We start from the raw sequence: 18965 nt of genomic DNA, 5'->3' as shown, positions 1-18965 counted from the left end.
AAAGCTTATATACAAGAATGGATAAGCTATGTGCACTGTGGCATATTCATATAATGGAATACTGAACAATCACAAAAAATGATGCAGGAGATGCAAATTTACTGACTTGCTAAAATGCTCATACTAAATTAATTGAAAAAAGTTATAAAATTTGGAGTAATCCCACTTGCATAGAAAATGGAGAGGTACTCATTTTTGTAGTTTTACATTTTTTTACAAGTGCTACAGGCCAGTGTTTGTGAGAGGCAGGCTTCGCATCTACTGTTGGGGTGGACTACAAATTGGCATAGCCTTTCTGGGTGGTAATTTGGCCATGTGTATCAAATGTCTTAAAAATAGGTCACACTTAGTCATTCCTCTTGTAGTACCTTATTTTACAGAAGTAATCCCGATGGACACAGAGATGTATATACAACGTATTCACATTGTTTCTGACAGGGAAAAGCAAACTGTCTAAATAGAATTGCAAAGAATTGATTAAACTATGGGACATCAATACGACGCAATACTACATGATACATCATTAAGTGAAAAAAGCAGGAATATGAAATAGCAAGTATACTACAATTCTATTTTTGTAATCCCTAAGTGTACATATATATTTGTAGAAAAAAAAAGACTGAAAGTATATACACCAAAATGAACAGTGATTATATCTGGGTATTAAAATGATAGGTAATTGTTCTCTTGTTACTCTGTATTTTCTATAAAGGATATATGCAACTCTTAGAGAAAGTGTAAAAGCAAAATAAAAGCTATCAGTAAAATGAGGCTTAAAAAAACCTATCACAATAGTATCATGCCAAAAGCTAAGCATATTAAAAATTCAATATTTTCAATTTTAGAATTTCCCTCTAAGCCATAAATCCTCACTAAGAGATTCTGCCAAAGCACTTGCACCCAGGTCACCAATGAGCGGGTTGCAGTTCAGAGTGATGCGCCTCAAACCAGCCATGCAGTCAAGATCACGTCTCCTGGAATGAAGACTCTCAGCCCAGGTTTCTTCATGCCTTCTGGTAGTCTGATACTTCAAAGATTTAATGGGATGAAATTAAGATGCTTGAATAAGGAAACAGGGTGTGCCTGAGTATGGCTTATTATGTCAGAGAGTTACACACACACACAGATCAAGCATATATGCCAGGAGCATCAACCTGAGAAATTCAACAGTCACTTCTGGTTTACGAGTCCAGTGACCCAGATTCTGCTCGGTCAGTGATTAGATTCTAGCCACTGTTTTTCCTGTTTCTGAACACTTACATAAAGTTGGACAACTCAATTACAGTCTATGAATTATTTTCCTTATCTTCTAAGTCAGGGAATTGGTTCTAAATTCTATCTTTGCTGAGGCCCTATATTTCATCATCCTGTCCTCCAATGGCCTCCAAACACCTCACTGGGCAAACCATAAGAAAACTTTTTAATATGCATCTTATTTATTAACAAATTATATACACAAAGTTCCATACATAGTATTTATGTACATGATAAACTACACAGATTTTTTAAAATAATACAAAGGTAAAAATGTTCTAATATTTTCTTTTCCTAACTCCTAAGGCATTATTTTATTTTACTTATTTTTTTAATAAAGATTTATTTATTTGTTTGTTTGTTTGTTTGGCTGTGCCGGGTCTTTAGTTGCAGCATGCCGGATCTTTTAGTTGTGGCATGTGGGCTCTTAGTTATGGCAGGCACGTGGGATCTAGTTCCTTGAGCAGAGATCGAACCCAAGCCCCCTACATTGGGAGCACATAGTGTTAACTGCTGGACCGCCAGGGAAGTCTCAAGCATTATTTAAAAAACTATATTTACAAAATGTATCTCACATGCTACCTAGGGTGTGCACACAAGCTTTAGAGGCCTGGACTATGCAGAGCCAGTTTGATGTGCCTTGGGGAAATAATGGTTTGACATTTAAGCAAAAGTACTGTCTTGAAGACATTCAATTCTTTATATTCATAAAGTAAATTTTGGTAACAGGGAACACTGACTGTCAATGAAAAAAGTCTTATTACATTCCTGAAAAAGTAAAAGACTCAAAGTGCCTTTGTTACTCTAAAAGGAAAATCATTAGTGTCGTTTTTCTATTAACAATAACTTATTAAAGCTCCAAGCAGAAACAACAGCAATCACTTACACAGTGCTTAGTATGTGCCAGGCACTATTTATACAAATAAGTGCATTTAAACCTCATAATGAGGCATAGAGGTTAAGTGATTTGCCCATGGTCACTAGCTATGAAATGGGAGAAAGGGACTTTGAACCTAGGCCATTTGGCTTCCGCACCCAAGTTCCTGACTGTTTTCTACCTCAGGGGTCAATGGACTTGCCCTGTATAGGCTCAAAGAAGTTTTCAATTTTTAAAATCTAAATTTAAACATTTCCAGATTTGTGGGCTATACAGTTTCTGTTGCAACGACTCTGCCCCACTGGTGTAGGGTGAAAGGAGCCACAACTACCATGTAAACAATGGGTGCGACTCTGTTCCAGAAAAACTTCCTTTACAAAGCCAGGCGACGGGCTGGATCTGGCCCACCAGCCAGAGTTTACCTATCCCTGATCTGCACCATCAAACTATTAAAAAGCCTTCATGTCAAATTATTAACTAACTTTAGGCCTAAATACAGTCATTATAACCACTGTAAAGTTGTTAAGGCATTATTTTAAAAACTGTATTTACAAATTGCTGATGTACTGACTTTTATTAGTTTAAAAACTACAACAGCTAATAAACACTTGATTCATTTAAGTCTTGAAGACTAAAATGGCATAGTTTCTTCACAGTATTACAATAAATGTTTTCAGTAAAAAAACATACATAAAAGTATTATTAGGTATTATATATTAAATATCTTATTTCTAAAATTAAGTGGACTATCTTTACTAAATGGTAGAATCCCAAACTGAAAACGGGTCATATTCTTTCAGCAAAATGAAAGCTGCGCTCACATGTATTAAAAGACAAAAATTAGGGCTTCCCTGGTGGCGCAGTGGTTGAGAGTCTGCCTGCCAATGCAGGGGACATGGGTTCGTGCCCCGGGCTGGGAAGATCCCACATGCCGCGGAGCGGCTAGGCCCGTGAGCCATAGCCGCTGAGCCTGCGTGTCCAGAGCCTGTGCTCCGCAACGGGAGAGGCCACAACAGTACCACACACACACACAAAAAAGACAAAAATTAACTGCCCTCTGTATCAATATATTAATGTGTTTCAATCACATATGTTTTCATGAAAGTTTAAACATAAAATCACCTTTAAGATCTAGGCCATGTGATCTGCTCCATGCCATGTCAGAACACACCCCGTGAAGTTTACTTAACTTGTCTTAAGTGTGATAGAATTCTTTATACCTTGACAAATAACTAAAAGGAAAAAAAAAAAAACCCACACACACAATAAGATGAAGAGCCTATACATTTGTCAATCTTGACTTACTTGCTTTTCTTGAGTCAGTTGGAGGTTTATAGCCACATTCTCAAAATCATTAACTACAATGTTTCCAAACAGGTAATTGACGAACAGATGCATTCTAAAACTTGTCAGTAACAAAGTGCTATTCCAGTTTACAGCAACAATTTAATTCTATTTAGATACTAAAACTGAATACACTGAATACTGCAAACGTTATTCCCAACCACTCAGCAAAGTACTACATACCTTTTCAGATATAGGAAAAAAAAGAAAAAAAAGAAAAAGCATACGATTCTTCCTATTTTCATTTCCAAAGATACATCCCAATCTTAATGATCAATCAGCGATTTCAACGTCAACTATAAACCCAGTATACTGCTGCTGTGCAGTGTACTAGAGCAATGGAAGAGAGAGGACCTCAAACCCTCTGTTCCCTCAAATTCAAAGGCAGGCTTCCTGACCCCTCCAGACCACTACTGGACACAGGGAAGGCACACTAATGTTTCAGGACCCCAACCAACAGTCACCTGCTTTGTGATTACTTCCATGACACACCCTCACCAACACCACTGAGTTTGCTGCTCCTACAGGACGTTACATGTATTTCCTATTTTAACACATACCACAGTGCATCATAATTATGATTGCAGATAGATATTCTAACAATTGAAAGAGAATGATGACTTTTTTGCTCTTTACATCTTGCTATTTCCCTTCCCATAATATTTCTTGAAGCAAAACCATAAAATATAGACAAACACAAAAAACAGAAAATATACAAAACGTGTGCTTTGCACTTTAACGCAAACTTAAGTAAAATTAGTTCTGACAGTATCCAGCATGACAAACTTCCACGGTACAAATGAGAATGGACCAAGGTTTGAGCAGGTACAGGAGACAATCCAGGCATGAACAACACCAAGGAAAGGTAGACAGGAAGTAACATGGTGTGTAGGAAATCACGAGACCAGTCTGATGGGAAGAGACTTAAACAAGACTGAAACTCACTTTCTAAACCTCCATCTCCAACTGGACAATTTGCAGGACACAGGTGCACCAAAGTGGCCAATTTATTCAATCCCTTTAATATGGAGGAAGAGTTTAAAATTTTACTGGTTTAATTTGCCCCAAAAGCAACTCTCAACAGTTATGGCCTCTGTCGTCGGAGCTTTGTATGAAATTAAGTCAAAGTGTGGAGCTCCTTTGCCTTTTTTTTTTCTCCTTAAAAAAGAAAAGAAACAATTGTTCCGAGTAAAATCAAACATATTCCAAAGCATGTGTACATTGAAAAGTAAAGAAACTTTATTAACAACTTCATAAAAACTGACTTCAAATTTTAAAAAGAAAAAAACATGTTTTGAAGTCCTTCCGACTGGAGTCGTGTCTCATAGTGTCCTTTCTTTACAGAAATAGTCGTATTAGGACACATATGCACAAGGATTAACATCATGACACACTGTACACGGCGGGCCCCGGCGAGCTCACCAGTCGTCGTCTGAGTCCAGGTCTCTGGGGAGGATCCACTCCACGGATGAGCCCAGCAGAGTCTGAAGCTCGTTCCTGAACTCCACCAGATCTAAGAGCTCCTTACTTTCTGGATTAAAGGACTCTAGGTCCTTGGGGCAAGAGAATAAGAGACTTGCTGACACTTGCCGGTAGATCTCGGCCTCCGCGATGGTGACAATTTCCACATTTGGGAAATTGCAGCGGAATATGCAGGAGGACATTTGCAGTTTCTTGAGCAGGTCTGAGAGCAACAGCCAGTTATGAGGCCTACACCAGAGAAAGGACAGTGGTTTGAGTTTCCGGCAAAATTAGAGGCGCTCCCAACTATGAACTACCCGTCTCCTGGCGGTGAAAGGGCCTGCTACTTCCACTTTGATTACCCCACCCCCACCCCACTTCTCACTGTCCTTAGAAGATCTACTTCTTCTTTTTTTTTTTTTAATTTTATTTATTTATTTATTTTTGGCTGCGTTGGGCCTGTTGCTGCGCACGGGCTTAGTTGCTCCGTGGCATGTGGGATCTTCCCCGACCAGGGCTCGAACCTGTGTCCCCTGCACTGGCAGGCGGATTCTTAACCACTGTGCCACCAGGGAAGCCCGGAAGATCTACTTCTAGCGGGGGAACTCTGGACTCATGTGCATGTGTTAAGAGACCACCTAGGGCGGATCAGCCAACTTAGACAAAAGCAGGAGCAGCGCCCCTGAATGAGCCTCGTTGCAGGCCACCCCAGTGCTGCCTTGGCTCTGGCCACAACTCAGGTCACCCCTCTCCAAGTAAGTGTACCCCGTTCTAGTCACTGGGGAAAACCAGTCTGTATGCCAACCCAAGGGAGATGGCAAACACCTCTTTGACCTCTCCTCTCCTCCGGCCCTCACGGAGAGAGCATGAGAAACACTCGAGGTCACCTGGTTTTCCTTTCCTTTCCCACACCTCCAAGCCGCCCCTCACTGCTGCCGGGATTGAGGCTTTTTCGAGAAGGGAGGTGGTAAAATCCTTCCTGATACCCTGCCATGCTTTATGATCTCTATCCCAAATAGAATGTCACCACAAAGGCAGACACGTTCCCAGCCTCAGAGTCCAAGGGGGATGCTACTCCTTAAGCACCAGGGTCAACACACAGCAGAGCAAGGTCTCCTGATGTGTTCACTCCGAAGGGTTGGTCATGGGGCACAGTGGCCCGACCGTGGGGACAAGACTCGATCTAAGCAAATCTGAAGACACATAAGATCCCAGGTGCCACATACGGCTTTCTCTAATCTTATACGAGAAGAGGGTACACATCAGTATCGTCCCGTGAACCTCACGCGCCTTGGAAGGCCCCTATGGTAGCCGTTTGGGGAGGATCCCTTCCCCAAGAGTTTACTGAAACTGTGCAATTGCAGTCGCTGACTCCCGTGTCCTTTGGGCTCTAGGGGTGTGTTCCAATGAGGGCAGTTGGCTGGGGAACCCTCCCACACCCCAAACTTTTCTGGAAAAGTTCCACTGCATTATGTGAGGTCGGTGGACACTTGGTGAGGAATTCACTCAGCCCCCAACCCAGCCACCCTCATCTGCTGAAGGGGATTTCTAACTCCTGCCACCCCACAGAGCAGCTGGGCTGGCTCTCGACCACACGCTGGCCACGCTCACCCCTGAGCGACGGACACCTGGACGTTATAACACGGCAAAAGGGGGTCTTCGGAAAATTCAGATTCCAATAGGTCACCATAGGCCTCGTTGCTGTCATCCTGGTCCTCCGGTCCTGGGGGATTTGCTAAAACATCGTAACCACTTTCATCATCTGGTTCTAACCGGGGGGGCAAACAAGAGAGAGGTCAGTAAGCTGGAGCAAGATTCCAGCTGTTCGCCAAAAAGGACCCTGGAAAAATTCTTTCCCAAGCAAGTCCTGCTCACAGCACCACCCCCACCCCCACCCCCACAAGCCCAACTGAAACGAACAAGGCTGCTCACCACACACACAGCTGCCAGAGAACTCCGAAGAGCAACCGGGGTTACCGTCGTCAGGAGCCTGCAGGTTATTTAAACAGTCTGCAGAGAGAGGGGGAGAGAGAGAGAGAGAAACAGAAACAAGGACAAGATAACGCCTGCTGGTAAGAGGCAAATGCTGCTGGAGTTCGGGAACATCTCACGCTGGGGCTGGTGTCACCTCCTGATAAGTCCCACTGCACACGCCTCCAGGTATCTGACTGAAACCTCCCCACGCGTCCACCCGCCTTCCTGAGGGACTGCCCGCCTCACCGCCCCAGCCTGCCAAACAAAAGCTAGCCTGGCTAGCTAAGAGTTTTCCAGCCCCCCACCTTGCAAAACTCAAAGTATGTATCTCTTCTTTGACAGACTAACATTGGGCCGCTTTTCCCAGTAAAGGGTCACTTACAGTAAACGGGGGGTGGGGGTAGGGGGAACCCAGGTGAAAGGCTGTGAAGTCACCGTCTAGATGCTTGAACAAGACCGTGTCTTGACCTCTGCCGTACCTGTTAAGAACTTCTCCAGAAGTTCGCTGTGGCTCACTTTCTTGATGGTTCTACCTGAGTACGTAGCCAGGGTAGGATCAGCACCGTAGGAGAGGAGCAAGCGGACAATTTCGAGATGATCATTCTTGACAGCATCGTGGAGAGGCCTAGGAGAGGTGCGGGGGATTACACCTGTGCACGAGACGCTTGCTTCTAAGGACACGGGGCAAAATCGAGCGTGTGCGGCCAAGGCTCGTAGGCGCGCTATTTCACTGAGGAGGTGAGTTTACGGTCGCTGCGACAAATTACTCTGTTATTTCAACACATAACCCTTTACGGGACAGGTGAAGGGACCATCTCAGGCCTAATTCTTCAATGCAAATCTCTCTTAATGCATGGCCCAAGGAGGAACTCAGACAACGATGAAAACGTTTCCAATGAACTTAAATAGTGACAGACTGTAAGAAGGTAACATACGGCGGGCTGGGGGGAAGAACCCCAGCATCAAGGAAGCAGATACGAGAAGCCATTGTTACACCATTACAAACAAAACCCAAAAAGTGCAGTTTGTAAAAGAAACTAGGGGCAAAGTGGAACCTCTCCTGAAACCAACTTGGAGATGAGTGATCAACCCTCTCGCCCAGAAGCAGTCGACAGGCAGGGCGAGTTCTCAGGAGGATACAGAGTCCTCCTGCCCGTGTCCGCTGGGGTCAGGAACACTGTCCGCAGTCCCATCCAGAAAGGATGCTATTTGGAAACCACGAACCACCAAATACCTTACGGTTTTGCTCATTTTATGACTGTCAGGAAAGCCCCAGTGCCCTGCCTCGTGGTGGCATCCCAGGTACAACCGGGAAGATGCTTGGGCTGACTCAGACCTGGGCCTCTGGCCAATAAACCGAGGTCAAGGACAGAGTGGGGGCCAGGCCCGGGGATGTGGGTGGACACGGCAGGTCCTATCAAGCCAGTTGCCACTGGACCTGTCTGTACTCCTGCAACTTTCAAGTCACATATATGTTCAAGATTGAGATTCAACAGACGCTGGTGAAGAGTCCAGGGTCTTAAAAGAGAACACCCCTGATTATTCATGCAGGCTCAACATTTTCAGGGACTTCTGTCCATAAGAGCGTCACAGACTTTTAAAGTTCTATGTAAATTTGCCAGAAAGATCTGTCCGGTTCCATTCTAGAGGACTCCGCCATCAGTGTGCTTACATGGCACTCACTCTCCATCTTTCCTTCTGGGGTTCCCCGCACACCCTGAGAACCACTGCCTATGCCACAGCAGGGCCAGGCCAAGAGCGCAAGACCGCCACTGACCCGGTTCCATCCTGGGCACTGCAGCTGACATCGGCGCCATATTCAAGGAGGTGTCGTACGATGTTGAGCCAACCTCTTGCACAAGCCTCGTGCAGGGCACAGTAACCCGCGTTGTCGCAGTGGTTCACATCACAAATCTTGTTCTCCAGGCAGTACAAGACCACTTCCTACGGGGAGAGGAGAGGAGAAGAGAGGAGATACCATCAGACCACCATACAGTGAACCTTGTAAGGGTGACCTCCCCATAGCTTGGCGGTGCCCACTTTCAAAGGCATACATCCTTGGGGCCAAAAGCCCACCATGGCGCAGGCAGGCGGCAGGCATCCTGCTGGGGGGCGAGAGTGTGTGAGAAGGGCTTGGAGATGCAGACAGTGTTGTCTAAGGCTCTGCTGCACCAGTGGCCTGGCCATGGACAAGTTACCCTTGAACTTCTCCAAGCTTCCACAGGGCTGCTGAGAGGATGCATTCGGATAACGATGAGAGCCCTCAGCCCAGGGGCCGACGTGACCAGTACAGAGGTGTCACGGCTGCTAACATCTTAGATGACACATTGCCAAGCACAGACCATTCTCACTTGATGGGTCTGTTCGGTCAGTGGCAGTGGACGATAACACAAGTTTAGATCAAAGTATGGATGACCAACACTTAAAGAGAGCTTAAATCAGCCAGAGAACATTCCCCAGCTTAGAGAAGCAGGGACACGCAGGTCAGCTACATCCTCGCGCCCCTTGTTAAGACCCCAAATCAGAACCTGGGCCTCAGATGCTCTTGTCTGTACGTTAAGTAGAGTTAAAGAGAAGCTCTCTCCCTCCATCCTCGAGGAATGACCCAAAATGCCTCCAATAACCCCACCCTCTATTTTGCCTCACTCCACCCTCTCGGGGCAGAATCAGTCTTAATATTCTCATATTTACTCAAGTTAATGACAGGAACCTGATACACCACGCTGCAACCTCCACATTTCAAGAATCAAATAAAACGTTCACCGCCCACCCCCCCCAGAGATGTTCTGTGTCAACACTGTGCATTAGAATCACTGTTATTAACCTTCTTTCTTTGGCTTGTTAAAATATTAATATGAACCACTCCCAGTAAGCAGAGCAGGAATTTATTCAATGTTTTATTACCTTAAGAAAGTTTTCAGACACATCGAAAGCATTTGCCACCAGAAAACACGTTATACTGTTTATACTGGGTAAGTTGTGCCCAGCAGAGAGCTGTCAGGTTCTGAGAGCTGGGAGTAGGCAGAACATGCATGTGGCCCAACACATGGTCTGCTGGTAAGGGGGGATGGGATGGGGTCAGAACAGGCCTCCTTGTGACATCTCTCAGGTAACTCATCTGTTAAACCTAAAACGGGGGTCATTCTAGCCGCCCATAAGTGCGAGATGGGTTCTGTAAAACCTTTTATGCCCTTTGGAGGACACGCCAATCAAAGGTGACCACTCACTTGGGAGAGAACTAGAATGTTCCATTTGCTTACCACGTGAACCCAATGGGGCATGCTGGTAAACCTGGCCATCAGTGCCCTGTTACTTCGGGTCACTGCAGCAGCTCCCTTCCAAAACAAGAGGAGGAAGACAAAAGGCACGCCCACGAATGCGTTTCTCCGTTTACATCCCAACCTGCCAGAAAGCCCACAATCCTCTGGGCTCCCAGGCCACCTGCCCCGAGCCCTGGTATCCAGGATACCGCATGAAGCTGCTGCTCTTTTAGCAGGCCCTCACTAGCCAGACTTGAGTGGACGGCTGCAAGCTAATGAGTTGTGTGCCCCAGCCAGGGAGAGGCCCTGTCACGTGGCTCTGGGATCATGTCTGAACGCCACCAACTGCCGTGCACACATCAATTTACTCAACCCAGGGTTTATTTGCTGTGACAATCATGGCCTTCGCCTGGAAACCTTCATCACTACTAGGGCAGATTCAAGGGTACCTAGAAATGAAAGGCCGTCCAAGCTGGTGGGTAAGTCAACTCTCTTCTCCTGGAAGATGGTAGCAAAGGCAGCAGTAGCCCCACGGCCAGGTCAGACTTTTTGCCACGGGCTGTCCTAACTCAACCACATTGATCCCACTGTTTACACAGTGGTTCCCATTCCCCCAGATGAGGACGTCTTCTGTCACCCACAGGAACCCAGGAGATAGCAGGAAAGGAAGGTAGTACTATCCTCATTCAACACTTGGAAACTGAGGCCCAGAGATATTAAACCCCAAGTTCAATTAACATGAAGTACTAGACCTATAACTCAGGTCTTTGGTACCTGGTCAGCTGGGAAGGTTCAAAAGGCCCAAGAGGGCCCCAGTTAGAGGGATGCAATCCAGCTGTGACGAGCATCCCACAGGCCTTCTCTGTTGGGGGTCAAGTGGGCTAACTACACTCTCCTAGCTAGGAGGGTGATGGCCTCTAAAATGGATGGCAACCATCGCCACCGACACTTTCTCTAACTGAAAGGTGAAGAGGCGGGGCGAGTCTGTAGACGCAACACATTCCTTGGTTTATTTTCTCCGCTAGAAATAAACGGGAGTGTCTGAAGGGCAGCCCAGCCATTCCCGAGCAAAGTCAAACTGCTTTTGTCGGACAGCTCTCTGTTCAGCGGCTATAAGCCGAATGCCATTACCCGCAAAATGTAACCATAAAGGCCATAAGCCCGACGTTGTTAGTTAATTAGATGCCTCATTAACTTTTTAAAAAACATGACTTATTCAATTCATAGAAAATCTAACCATCACCGCTAAAGGCACAAGCATGTGGTTGCACACTGGCGTTTTAGCCTAAGAAATAGAAGCCTTTTTCCCAGGAGGGAAAGGTTTGAGGTCTTTGGCCACACAAGTGATCTATTTAACGCGGATCTGAAGCCAGAGTGTGTTTCTAAACTTCCAGAACCAGATTATCATGACATAAAGCTCAGACAGCCTTTATACTGCACATGGTATCTTTGGCTAAGCAGAAGAAAATAATCAAGAATGCTAAAGACAAAACTTCAGGAAAACCCTCCCAAACCACACCCTTATCTGCTTAAGCAAACTGTCCTTCAATTTTAAAAGGTTGAAGCTGCCGCATCTCCCAACTGGGCCATCATCCCAACATTTAAAATTCTGCCCAGAGAAATCCCAGAAAGTTGGATTCAAAGTTGAAAGCGTTCATCTACTTGTCACAATGTTCAGCATCAACACTGGTGATCTGTGGAATCTACATATTGAAATTTACATTTGAAGAAAAAAACAAATCCCACCGTAAACATTCCCAAAGCTTCCTGTGCAATCAAAGGCCAGGTAGCCTAAAAAAGTATGGATCAAGTGCCCCTTGGTCCAGGCCTCAGAGCCACCAAACCAAAATGGAAACTGTCTTAGAGGACCAACGAGGGTCTTTTGACGTCTCTGGTCCCAAAGGGAGGCTGCTGGAAATGATGCCAAGTTCACAGGTGGGGCTCGGAGCCCCGCCCTCCACGGCGGGTGCAGCAGCACCCCGCCACCCCCATCTCCAGCATTTGCTGGAAGCGGGAGTCTACTTTCTCAACCCTAACCCAAAAGTTGGGGTTAGGGGTCTCCCCCCCACCTCCAGCGTTTGCTGGAAGCAAGGAGACTATTTTCTCAACCACGGGGGGTCTAGCTCAACACTATGTGCAACATCTGCTCTGTCCTCCTAGGCGCCCGCTCTCAGCTCTTGGGAAACCAACTGGGTGCTCCTTGGACTTCACCTGCAAGTAACTGCGCTAACTACCACAAAGTGCTCTCTAGCTAATGGAGAGGTCTCCAAGAGACGTGTAGATATAAACAACAGCACATTCAACCCACAACAACAACAAAACACCCCCAAACTAAGCATAGCCCTAGTGCTTCCAACTTCCCACCCACAGTCAGGCCTTAGGGCCAAGGCAGGCACACTTCCAAGGGCTCACGGCACTATGGACCGGGGTGGGGGGACACGACGGGAGACGGGGGACAGGGGCACAGAGCTGGCTGAGGGTGTGGGCGCCAGGGCTCCGGGCCAGCCTGGGTCCTGCCACCCCAGTGCTCAGCCACACCTCCACGCTCAGCCTGCTGAACCGCGTTTTACTGTCACCATTCAACTCCCAGAGGGCTGATGCCAGCACAGAAAAATGCCTTTGCCCTGTGGGCTATCACATCACAATTGCTACTGACGAGTATGGTGGGGGAACTGCACAGGGCATGGAGAGGCATCTGTCTCACAGAGGTTTTGAACTGTAAAAAGGGCAATTCCAGTGTGAGCCAGTCTTGCTGAGGAGCGTGGTGGGCTGTGGAGCACTGCTGGATTGCTACCTGTACGGGGATCAGCTAACCCCTCTGAGGCTCAGTTTCCTCATCCGAGAGTGGGCTAGTACTCGTTACTCCCAAGTGAAGATGTTAACAGGGTGAAAGGAGTTACTACAGATCACACGGGCTTAGGCAGGTATCAGCTCTCTTTCTATGTTGCTCTAGCAATAGAGGCTGTCACTGTCATCAGCCGTGCTGGGTTGGGATACAGCAGTGTGGACAGGGAGTTTTGTGCAAGGCTCAACCCCTGCTCCCCGCCCATCAGCCCTCGGCTCCCGTGCCCTCTCAGAAAGAGACTGCTCAGGTCTGCCCCACTCCCACCCCTACTCTGCACAGACACTTCCCACCCGCTACCCCACAGGGGCATCACTCTGCCCCAAACAGCACAAGTTAGTAGAGCTAATAACTACTCTCCTTCTTGCTATTCAGAATCCAAAAGGGCTCATTAAAATTCCCCTGGTCGCCAAGCCCTGGGTTAGGTCAGATTTTGTATCAGAGATAAGTGAGCCGGACTGGCCAAAGCAGCCTACCTGCCTGAACGGGAACGGAACATCAGAGAGGCCTGCCTTTCTTTTCACACCACGACTGAACAAGCCACCAAAGAGCCCGCAGTGTGAGCGGGGCCAACGCAAACACCCTGCTGGAACACCCAGCCCAGCCCGCCACGTGGAGGGGGCTGGGCTCTGAGACCCGCCCCCCATCCCCAGCCAGTGTGTCCCCCACCCAAGGAGCAGCAGCCGGCGGATCCTGATCCGGGGCACCCACAAGGATGCTCACCTCGTAGCCAAGCCGGGAGGCCTGCTGTAGGAGGGTCTCGCCTGCGTTCTTATTGACAATAAGTCTCCGCGCTTCCGGTGGCATCGGGCGGGACTGGGTGGTCTCTGGAGGGGAGCTTGAGCATGTCAGCTGCGAGGCCTGGGAAGCTGGTAACAATTGCTGCAAACGGTCCAAGGGCTTCTGGTCCTGCTTGGCCGGCGGAAGATCATAGTCGGAACTGGGCTCAGGCCGCTCCTGAGTGGAGGAAAGCACTTTTCCTCCTCTCTGTCTGAGGGAGGCGGGGCGCGAGGAAGGGGCTGCATTTTTACTCGCTGGAAACTTCACCGCCACCCAGGAGACAGGTCCCCTAGGAAGGGGCAGTGACATTTTTGGGGGAGGGGTTCAGGAAAAGGAAAGCTTTGTCCCCAGAAGCAGAGAAGTAGGCAGGCGGGATGTGCCTGCACAGGCCCGGGGGGCGGGGGAGAGCCAGGGGCAAGAGGTACCTTGCCATCCGCATTGTCCACGTAGGAGTCCCCTGGCAGCGGCAAGCCCCGCCTGGGCTCCTGAGGGATCAAATGCTTGGTTTTGCACGGTCGCTTCGCGTATGGTTTCTCGCTGTTGTCAGTGTATTTCTGCGGCAGGGGCGAAGGCTGCCGATCCATTTCTCCGTCCGTGCACAGCACATCTGTCAGGGGGAGAAGCAGCGGGCGTTACACAGTTGTAGCCGGTGAGGAAAGAAAAGCCCATTGTTAGCACTGATCGTTGGAGCAGCTTCAGTTTTTAAAGATACACCGATTATGTTTTCAAAGCACTAATATTTTAATCATCCCACATTCAACCGGCAAATAGGCTAACCCGCGAAACGCCAAATGGCAAGTCGCTTCAAAGGGCCGCAAGAGAGGGCAGAAGCCAGCCCTTCGTGCGCTCCCGTCCCCACCCGTGGGGGGCCTGGGTGCTCGGGACAGGGCGACTGGGGACAGCCTGAGGCTGGAATGAGGGCACTGACAAGCGCCCGGGGTCACCCAAGACTTCCCTTCCTGCCCAGCCGCGGGCTGGGTGATGAGGAGCAGCCCAGGAAGTCGAGCTCCCGCCTCACTGTCCATTCCATAAGGAAGTGTGCAGGCTGAAAGGACCTCATGAAGAAAACTCCCCGCTCGCCACACGCTACTCTTGTCAACTTGGATGGCGCTCAGGTCCCCTCCAGGGCCGTTTCCCACAGAGGGCGAGTGATCCACCCTCCAGGAGCGCCCCCCGCCCCGTGTGTACCTTGTTCATTGTCACTGCATTTAAGGGACTCCTCCAACCAGCTGCTGTTGCTTTTGGCCTCTGCCCTTTTCCTGCCAGGTTTCTCTTTGGAGATGCTATTGCCCTGGGGGGTGACCGTAGGGTGAACCGCCTGGGTCACTTCCTTCCTGCCCTGCCGGCCAGGTTTGCTCTCTGCTCCCCCCGTTCTCTAAGGTGCAGCAAGCGGCGCTGCTTTCTGGGATGGAGCCCTGTTAATTCAATGCACACCTCAGGTTGGTCAGCTCACTATAATGTGGCTCTTCTAAGCGGTTAGAGGAACTGTTTGTCATTTCCCTCTCAGGCCAGTCAGCTAATGGAGAAATAACTACAAATTAATGAAGAAGCCCCCCGGGGCAGGGGTGGGGGTGGGGAACAAACTGTCTTACACATCACTAACAGGGGTGGGGGAAGGGACGGGTGTGGTCACTGTGTTGGCTGGAACTTGTCACCAAGTCTCGGGAGGGGGCCTATTTGCCTTTGGCCACCTTTGGGCTCCAGCCCCGCCACCTGGCTTTGGGGGGGTGGGGGGTGGGATGGGGGTGGGGGGTGGGGAGGTGTGAGTGGCTCCCCCCAGGGATCCAGGGTGGGACTGGAACTTTCCACTGCTCCGCTCCAGGACTTCCGTAGGGTGCCCTGCGGGCCCGAAGCCAAACCGAGCTCACCTTTGGAGACCCGTCTCCGCTTGGCTTTCAGCAGACAGTCCTTCGGGAGCACAGTGGTCTCAGTGTGGTTCCTATCGCCAGACACCTTGCGCTTTCTGTTCAGCCGGAGGGTGGGGCTGCGTGACGCGTCCGGGGCCGCCTGGTCGGCGGGGGACTCTCTGGGGGGCTCCGTGTCCATGTCCTCAGGAAGATCACTGTCTTCTGGGGCTTCAAAGCGGTCAGCTTTGCTTCCATCATAACACTCCCCTAGGGGAGGGGAGACAACCCGGAAAGGAGGGAACAAAGGTCACCAGGAGCAGGCAGGACCCCCATGCCCAAGGCAATCTGCTACCAACAGACCACCCCCCTTTGGAGACCAGGGGCCTCACACGCCGGAAGCACAAAACCCTCAGAAAGACGTCCCAAAGGAAGGACAGCTGAACACAACCAGCAAAGAAAGCAGAAAATGAGGTGCGTAGCCCACTCACAATCCATCCTTCAAGGGTCAAGGTGAGGCATCTACACCATCCCTCTATAGGCATGTGAGATCACTCCCTAACTGCTTAACTCTCCAAGGTGGCTTACTTTTAAAGGGGGGTGAGTGACCTCACAGTAAGAGCCAACCAATCAGGGCAGAGCTACAAATGACTATGGAAACAGCTGCTAGTCAACAAAAAAGGCTGATGTCATCAAGAGACCAAATAGCCCCCAACTGCCATCTACACAGACATAGCACCCATGTTCACTTGGGTCAGCAGGGGCGAGGGTGAAGAAAAAGGGTAGGGAAAGAATGGTGGGAGGCTGGGAAGCTGGGGAGACCAAGGCAAGAGGAGCCTGGCAAAGGGAAAGGAAAGGCTTCCTGGTGCACACACAAGGGTCAAGGGCAATTTCAAAGAACTCAACCAGATTGCTACAAGTCCGTCTGTCCTCTTTCCACACCCGTGGGGGGAAAAGCATTTCACTGCCATCGAGGGGCTGCTCCTACTTCCTGTCTAGGAAGAAGGCCCTCAGTGACACCAGTCACCCACCTGGCACGTCTCCACGCCTTCCTTCCCAGGCAACAAGCATCTAAGGACATTTCAAAGACAAGACTCCAACCCCCTTCATGGGGGTTGGAGGGGTGGGGGGGTGGGGGGGCGGCGGGCAGGGCTGAACTGCTCACACCCCAGCTCCGCCTGTGTTCCTCCTGCCCCCCTGCTCAATCTAGCATCCACTTGGGGCTTTTCCTCCAATCACCCCAGCCTAACATCACTCCTCACTTTTGCTCTAGCCAAAGAAACAGTTCAACTGCTTTGCTAGTCACATTGTTTCTAACACACAAATAATTCCATAATGATGACTGTGCTGTTAAAGAGTTCCCCGGGGCCTCCCTGGTGGCGCAGTGGTTGAGAGTCCGCCTGCCGATGCAGGGGATACGGGTTCGTGCCCCGGTCTGGGAGGATCCCATATGCCGCGGAGCGGCTGGGCCCGTGAGCCATGGCCGCTGGGCCTGCGCGTCCGGAGCCTGTGCTCCGCAACGGGAGAGGCCACAACAGTGAGAGGCCCGCATACCGCAAAAAGAAAAAAAAAAAAAAAAAAAAAAAAAGAGTTCCCCGAAGATGACCCTGTGTCCATCACCGGCCGGGGGTGGGGGTGGGTGTATGAGTTTGGTATTTCGTTAACACCTGAGCTAAGCTCCCACAGCCCGTTTTTCTAGATGAAATCATGGACACACCCCTCACATGCTGCTCGCATATTCCTCCTCCTCTCCCTAGACCACTTCAAGTATCACTCCCACTTCTGCCCAGCTGGCTGGTCCCCTGATCAGCCTCTCTTGGGGGCATTCCCAGCATTTAATGGCAGCCAGTTGTGGGGATGAACCTCACCCTGGCCTGGGCTAGCCTGACCTGTGTTCTCAATGGTGGAACACACTTAGCTTTTCTCCAAGGGTATCCCAAGGTGGGAGAGATCCCCATCTACTCTTGCCGGAATGGTGGAATCACCCCAACCGCGAGGGTCTCCTGTCATGGCAGCAGGAGAAACCCCAAACTCCTGGCCTGTGCTTACGGGTGATGCAGCCCAGGCTACCGCAGGCCCGGTGAAGACGGCGTGCTGCAGCTCTCACTCCGGCTGCTCTGTGACCCTCTTAAACACTCGGGCAGGAATGGCGCCGCTTTACAACTCGGCCCCCTTCACTTGTAAAGTGGGAATGTTACTGCTAGCCTCCCTCCAGAGTGGGCTTCATAATCACGGGCCGGGCTCAGCACAGAGAAAGGCTGGAAAAATCCCTTTAACCAAAAGATGCCAAGACTTTCAGACCAGCCTGAATCTCAGGCCTGAAATGTAGGAAATTTTAAGAGGTGAGCCCTGCTGGTTACACCATTGGACTTCTCGGGTCCAATCTGGTCCAATCAGCCTTCCCTAAAAGCTCCGTGGGAGGGCATCCATGGAGGAATGGAAGGGCTACCTTAAGAACCCCCATGTCCAATTTGAAAGTTTCTTTTTCCAAACTAGGTCCATCCACCCTTCCCCCAACCCCGGAGCCTTTTAGGGCAAAGATCTCAATTCCCCTCAGCTAAGGCCCCCCAAGACCTTACGCTAGTGTGACCTTACCCAGGTCAGTAATAACCCTGAAGGACACCCACCCCGACTGCCCAAGATGCCCATGGCCACCAGCTATGGGGTAGAGGCTCCGTGTCACTTGGAGCTTCTCAAAGACTGTTCTAACCACGACCCACAGGAGGATGACCCTTGAGGGCAAAGGAGATGGGGAGATAAATAGATACACGGGGATCCTAACCATCAGGCTTTGCCATCATTGCTACTTTTGGCCCTTCTAAAAGTGGGAAGCCATGTGCCCTTGGTCACCCAGTCTAAGCAAGATGTGAACGTGGTCCCTGCAGCATGGTCCTATGACTCACAGCACCTATATCCCAAATGCATTATGGTCGTACCATAGCATCACCTCACAGAAGCATCAGCACAGCAACATTTACAAGTCACTGTGGCAGCAAAGCACCCTCACCACTGTTGAGCCATGCCCAGTGAGGCCTAAACAAGGTGAGAGGGTTCTGAGTCGCTGGAAGGCTCCCCAGGATTAAAATCCCCTTCTCTGTAGCTTAACTATAGCACCTCCAGTCAGGGCTAACCTTGTTAAAAGTTACACCCGCTACAGAAGGAGTGCAGGGGATCTCTGTTCCAAAGTAGTTTACAAACGTGCAGGTGCTCAGCTGGAAGAGAAGTTCCCTGAGCAAAGAAGTTTCATGAAGCCCCTCGACTGAGGCTTCCTCCAGCTCCTGGCCAGGCACTGCCACTGAGCAGGTCCTAGGCCTGTCCCAGCCAAGTGG

General features: G+C 49.5%; 1 protein-coding gene across 1 annotated transcript in view; it reads right to left on the bottom strand.

Moving 5' to 3' along the window:
* Window positions 1-393: 393 nt before the first annotated feature.
* LOC309797569 (BCL-6 corepressor-like) overlaps window positions 394-18965 on the bottom strand; it is a 29884-nt gene continuing 11312 nt past the window's right edge. The window contains 11 exon segments of the mRNA XM_082646069.1: window positions 394-1027; window positions 4898-5185; window positions 6548-6704; window positions 6869-6946; window positions 7390-7535; window positions 8688-8854; window positions 13736-13969; window positions 14218-14399; window positions 14981-15148; window positions 15151-15207; window positions 15661-15906. Of these exon segments, the coding sequence (XP_082502195.1) occupies window positions 943-1027; window positions 4898-5185; window positions 6548-6704; window positions 6869-6946; window positions 7390-7535; window positions 8688-8854; window positions 13736-13969; window positions 14218-14399; window positions 14981-15148; window positions 15151-15207; window positions 15661-15906 (1808 nt within the window). The 3' untranslated portion in view covers window positions 394-942.

This window comes from Mesoplodon mirus (genome assembly GCF_964341445.2).
Source record: "Mesoplodon mirus genome assembly, contig: HAP1_SCAFFOLD_748, whole genome shotgun sequence".
NCBI lineage: Eukaryota > Metazoa > Chordata > Mammalia > Artiodactyla > Ziphiidae > Mesoplodon > Mesoplodon mirus.
Note: the sequence above shows the minus strand (reverse complement) of the source record. Positions and strands in the feature narration are given on the sequence as shown.